The 5,951-nt window shown below is 39.1% G+C and overlaps 1 protein-coding gene across 1 annotated transcript; it reads right to left on the bottom strand.

Annotated features, from left to right (window-relative positions):
• Nucleotides 1-227: 227 nt before the first annotated feature.
• On the bottom strand, nucleotides 228-2,737 carry LOC122088478 (ABC transporter G family member 5-like). Its single transcript, XM_042657759.1, has 2 exons — nucleotides 1,601-2,737; nucleotides 228-1,347 (listed from the first exon to the last, which is right to left on the bottom strand). The coding sequence occupies exons 1-2, from the start codon at nucleotides 2,722-2,724 to the stop codon at nucleotides 489-491; spliced, it is 1,983 nt and encodes a 660-aa protein (XP_042513693.1). The 5' UTR covers nucleotides 2,725-2,737; the 3' UTR covers nucleotides 228-488.
• Between the last annotated feature and the right edge of the window lie 3,214 nt (nucleotides 2,738-5,951).

Here is a 5,951-nt window from a genome sequence, read left to right as displayed (position 1 = left end):
AAAAAAAAAAAAAAAAAAAAAAAAAAAAAGGAACATTACATGTCCTGCATTGTGGTGTTAGGTGAATGAGTCCATGTGACTGTAGATCCACCAATTTATTAATTTACAAATTTCTTATCTTCAACTGCTTACATTATCCCTAAGCCACTGGGGACCCAAAAACGAAGATAGCTGAAGGGTGCTGAACCAAAAGGTGACATGACATGCACTATCGATTGTCCTTCATCTATAAAAAACAAGAACACATTCATTGTTGTCAATTCCATGAGTGTACAAACCAAAGACAACAACCTTTCCTTCACATGTGAAAGAGGATACTGTGGAAAGAACAGAAAGAGAGAGAAAGATGTTGGTGAATCAATCAGTAAATGTGATTTTTGTATTACATTTCTTTCTTTTTCTATTTTTTCATTCTTTTGAACTATAATCCAAAAATCCATCCGTTAACTTATTTTCTTATTCTTTTTGGCAAATTCCTCATGTTTGATTCAAGCAAAGCCTCCCTTGATACTTCTGCAAGAACACCTACACCTAAGGACAACATAAGAGATGAATCTGTAAACCAAGATGAAGCAAACCATGATCACCACATTTCTCCATCTACTCTCTTCCCCAAACCCTTCTTCCCTCATCACATCCTCTGCAGTCATCACACATTCACCAAGCATGTATTCCAAGCACTTCCCCTTCCCAGAAAACTCATTTATCAAAAACCCTTCAAAAGGATACTTAAACAGAGACAGATAATGCATAAAAACCCAATACTTGGGCATCCCACTCTTTGGTATGAAATACCCAGAAAACAAAAAGAAAGATCCCATCACCCCTGAAATCACAGAATTCCCCACTATGAAATTCGGCATCAGGGCACTGCAACACACCACAACCGAGTTGGCCGTATACAGAATCAACCAGATCAGTAGCACAAAATACATGAAAGCCGTGAAGCTTGGGTTCAGACCCACTAGCCAATACAGAGGAGCAGAGAACAAGAAGGCCAAGATTAGCAGAAATGGCAGAAAAACTAGCCCATTAGCTATCACATAAGATGAGACTCTGTAGCTCCCACATGAGGTCTCCTTCATGAAGATCACCCTCTCTTGGAGAAAGATGGGGAGAGCTTCTGTGCAGCAGGACAGCAGGAAGGTCAATAAGAATGCAAACAAACCCACCCTCTCTTCAGCACCTGAGAGGTCATCTTTGAGATTATGAAAGATGGAACCTAATACTAGCCCTGCGATCAGCATCTGAACCGTTCTGCAAGCGAAGAGCTCCTTCGTTCTATACACGTTCTTGGAAAACCTGTTTGTGAGTATCATGGTCTCTTTCAATCTCGAATTAGCAAACCTGTAAATAAGGGTGTCAATATTTAGAATCGAAATCAACCATTTAAAACCAAATCAATTGACATCCTTGTTAGGATTTCTATGTAGACTTAATTGATATCGATTGATCCATGCTGTAAATCAAAGAATTCCAAGGATGACAACAGGTGTATACGGTCAATATTTTTCATGATTGGAACTTGTATTCTAAACACTATAGGATTTATAGGATTGTTCATATGATTTCATGAAATATAATCTTTAACAATCCTTACCTGTGAGGAAGATCGATTCGAGCATTAACTGCGATTTCCTTATCGGCCACCTTAGACAGTAGGAAGAGTTGCTGTAACGTAGAATTACCGCTCCGATTTCGCGGCGGTTGTTGTGACGATAGTGGCAGTCGGAGTGTTTCGACGGCGGCGTCAATAGCGAACTCAACGATGTTGACTTGAAGAGGTAACTGAAGACCCAAGGAGCGCAAATGCAAACCCAGATAGTCGACGGTGCCGTGATACAAAACGGCACCGTCAGCCATCAAGAGGATGGAGTTGAACAGCTTCACGATTCTGAACCCGGGTTGATGGATGCTCAGGATTATGGTCCGACCGCGTGTCTCGGCCATGGTCTTCAACATATCTATGATTTGCAACGCTGAGGTGCTGTCAAGCCCTGAGGTTGGTTCGTCGAGGATCAAGACTTTTGGGTCGTGGATCACATCAACGCCGATTGACACGCGGCGCCTCTCGCCGCCGGAGATGCCGCGAACCAGCTCATCTCCGATCCGGGTTGATGCAACGTGGGTTAAGCCAAGCTCGTCCATCAGGGACTTGACCCGGGAGATTAAATCGGCCGGTTCGAGGTTGAGCCGGAGCTTAGCACTGAACAGAAGAGTTTCTTCGACGGTGAGGAGGGGGAAGAGGGTGTCTCTTTGGGTGACGTAGCCGGAGATTTTCTTAAAGTGGGGTTTGTCGATGGGTTTCTGGTTGGCGAGGAAGGAGCCGGTTTGAGGGGTAAGTCGACCTGCGAGGATTTCTAGAAGGGTAGACTTGCCGGCACCGCTTGGCCCGACGATAGCGAGGATCTCCCATGGTTTGGCTCTGCAAGTAACGTTCTTGAGAACGTGCCGGAACTCTTTGGTTTCTGGTTCGAGCTGCTCAGCTTCTTGTTCTCTGCTGGTGGTGCTGAGGATCTTAAATGGGTAACTAGATCTTCTTCCTCTTTGGTGGGGGTAGTAGATCTTGTAGTTGATGCCCACTGCTTCAATCTCACAGCCTTGTTTCTTCATTGGAAGTCTATCTTCCCTTGCATGTCTCTCTGTAATGAGCATCTTAAGCTTCACCTTTACTTCCAGCTCGTCTCTCCATTGGTCCATTCTCTCTAGTTCAGTAATGACCATTGTGTCCTTTCATAATTCACGTGCATCTCTCTCTTACAATTCTATTTAGAAGCAATTCTGGTTGTTATACATCATTCACGTAACATTCTTGGTGATGTATAATGAAGGTGTCCTTTTGACTTTGTCTGCCAAGTATGATAGTATTTTGGTAAATTATATTCACATTGGATCCATCTTTCAACGTCCACGTGATTCTAAGATCATGGTTTTAAGCATCGGTGTTGGAGGTTTGATATCCATCGTATTAATAACCTTAATAGATATCGTGATTGGTATTAATGTCATCAATATCAATATAGATTGGTCCATATATATTAAATCCATACCTAAAATTATGACTAAAATGTTAGTTAAAATTACTTTTTTTTTGCACATCTACATTTGTCATTTGGAAAATTGAATAGGTTGAAATTTGTGAAAAATTAGAACTCAAATATCTTGAATCATATGTCAAGTTTTATGTCAAATGGAGTTTGCTTGGATATAAAACAAAACATTAGAAAATATTAGGATTACCAAATAGATGCATGAACCACACCAATGGGTGCGAGTACATGCATTGAAATATTGATATAAGGTTGAATTTGAATTTGAAATTTGAAATTTGACATATGCCATTCCTTTGAGTGGATTCATAATATTACATTTTTCATTTTCCATGTGACAAAAAATAATAAGTATACATGATCAGAAAAATGTTCCTAGATCTATGAGACCACAGAATTTTATACCTTTTTATTTCCTCTCTTTTAGGGAGGCAACCCCTTGAGATAACCTTGTAGTCCTAAATATCCACCATATGATTGTTAAGTTTGTGTTGTTTTTTTTTAAATTGTAAACATAATTTTTGGTAAACAGAGAGCTATATCTTTTCACAAAATTTTAACTTTAATTTAGTGGTTGGGATTGGAGGGATAGTCCCTCTTCAAAAGTGATATGGTGGATGGTGAAGGGAAAATTGTACTCACAAGACTTTGAAAGCAATTTGTATGTCAACTGTTTAATTGAAAGTCTAGTTACACGAAATCAATGGATTAAAGTTGAAAATCTTATATTTGTAGGTCGTAGATAGTCTCACTAATTAAGTGCTTGGTTAATGATTGATCAGATGGTTAAGAGGAGCTTGATTCGTTTGCCATTTATACTCTATTGATTGGGTATCAAAGGTATCTAAATAGAAATGATATAAATTAGTGTAACAGAATAATGTCAATAAATGACCAATGGGAAAACAAAAAGAGACATTGACTACACGAGGACACATCTTTTCGTGCTTATTATGTCGACCAGATATTACTATGCTATTTTTTTTTTTTCTTTTTTCTTTTTTGGTAATATATTATGGTAGGTTGGAGGTATTGAAATTTGGAGGTCAACCAAAAAAAATAATAATAATTGGTGGTCCCATTTTGTATTTGTCTCATGGTATTTATTAAGAAGATGAGGATAACTTTGTCATTAGATTATCATAGTAAGTACGACCGTAGAGTTTTGGATACATGCAACTATGCAAGGTCTAGGGAAGTGAGCGGAGGAGAGGCCGTGACCTTGGTGGTCCCACGTAGATTGTGGCTGATATCACTCTAAAACACTGAAACCTTATTGGTGGCTAATATTTCTCGAGGAGATTTCTGACTGCTTTACATAATTACCAAATAAGCCCTCTATGACCTGGATGCAACTTCAAGGGATTGGCTGTCGTTTGGAGCCAGGCCCAAACAGAAACCAGTTAAGCCAATGAACTGGTTTTGGGCTACAAATATTTGGCTCCAGCATCTTGGCCTGGCTAACATAAAGCAAATTTAACCAAAGCAGTTCCAATTTTCAAATGCTTGCTTTAGTATGTATATGATCATGTTCTAATCTTAAGCTGCATTCCAAGCATGTGGTATCGGTATCGATCTTTGTGGAATTCGGATTGGTATGGAGAGAATCGATGTGTATCGGTCATTTTTGCCCCTTACTTTTTAGAAAAAATATGATTTTTTACTGTTTTACCCCTGAAATAATACAGATAATCGATTAAAATTAATCAAGGATTTGGGATCGATCTCAACTGATACCGCTACAACATGATCCATAAAGCCGATTCAATATCAATACTTGAAACCATGATTCCAAGGACCAAGTTCAGGTAAAATAATGGGCCGGATCTAGGGTGGACCAAATCCTTACAATGAAAAAATCCAATACAAGAGGGGCAAACATTTTTGGGGGAGGAAGATGAGGTTGGCACGAATCTTTCTTGTGGACAAAAACCAGGAGAGAGATAGGGGGAGAAGCTTTTTCTGTGATAGCAGAGTTCCCATTGCCTTGACGTGTCCACGTGGCATCCATAGGGAATTTTGTCTGTACTTGATATGTAGCTCCCGTGACCTCTGGTTAGTGGGCCACCTGGCCCACCTTTAGAAGAAGTCAAAATTTAATGCATCCTCTAAAACAGAGACCAGCCCGTGAACCCACTTCCATTCAAACTCCCAACTTCTCTAATGGCTATCTAGTATCTACCACGAGTTGTCTCCTCAAACATCCAACTTCTTTTGCTTGTAATTAGAGTACTTGTTAGTTAAAAACCGGTCCAATTTGTTCACATTAAGGACCGGTCTTATGATAATCCAATAGGTTTGACTGGGGAGATGGGGCCAATTCTCTCTTAGTTAGATTGTTGTTTCCCGTAAAAGTAATAGATCTACCTGGTTCAAATGGGTTGGTTTCCTACCATGTGGACCAGTTGGGCCAATGACCAACCGTACAACCAGAGATCAGCCTTCTGATTGTTTTGTTTGGTTTGGCTGTGGACTCTGGTAATCTCGGGGGAAGAAATGAATGGTTCCAGCCCAGTTTCCTTAATTCTTAATTATGCAACTTTTCTTGTATTTGGTTTGTTTTATCTAATGTTCAAGAATTGGAAATTTCGTTTTCGGTGTAAAATTTACTTTAGAAAAGAAAATCTATAACGGTGTAGAAAAAAATGAAAATCACTAACATATAATCAAATAAAAGAAAGGATTTATGTGGTTCAACAAAATTGCTTATATTCACAGTGAGATGAGTGAAATCTGCTTCACCATTAACAAAGAATAAGGTTATATGTTACAGTTATTCATCCTCACACCTCTATCAAATCATAGAGAATGAATCATTGCTATACATTTATAGTGAAACCTAAATAAGCATACATTACCCAAATACCATTGTAGCCCTTAAAAGAAAATTCCTTTAGACCC

This window comes from Macadamia integrifolia, chromosome 2, assembly GCF_013358625.1.
Source record: "Macadamia integrifolia cultivar HAES 741 chromosome 2, SCU_Mint_v3, whole genome shotgun sequence".
Classification (NCBI taxonomy): Eukaryota; Viridiplantae; Streptophyta; class Magnoliopsida; order Proteales; family Proteaceae; genus Macadamia; species Macadamia integrifolia.
Note: the sequence above shows the minus strand (reverse complement) of the source record. Positions and strands in the feature narration are given on the sequence as shown.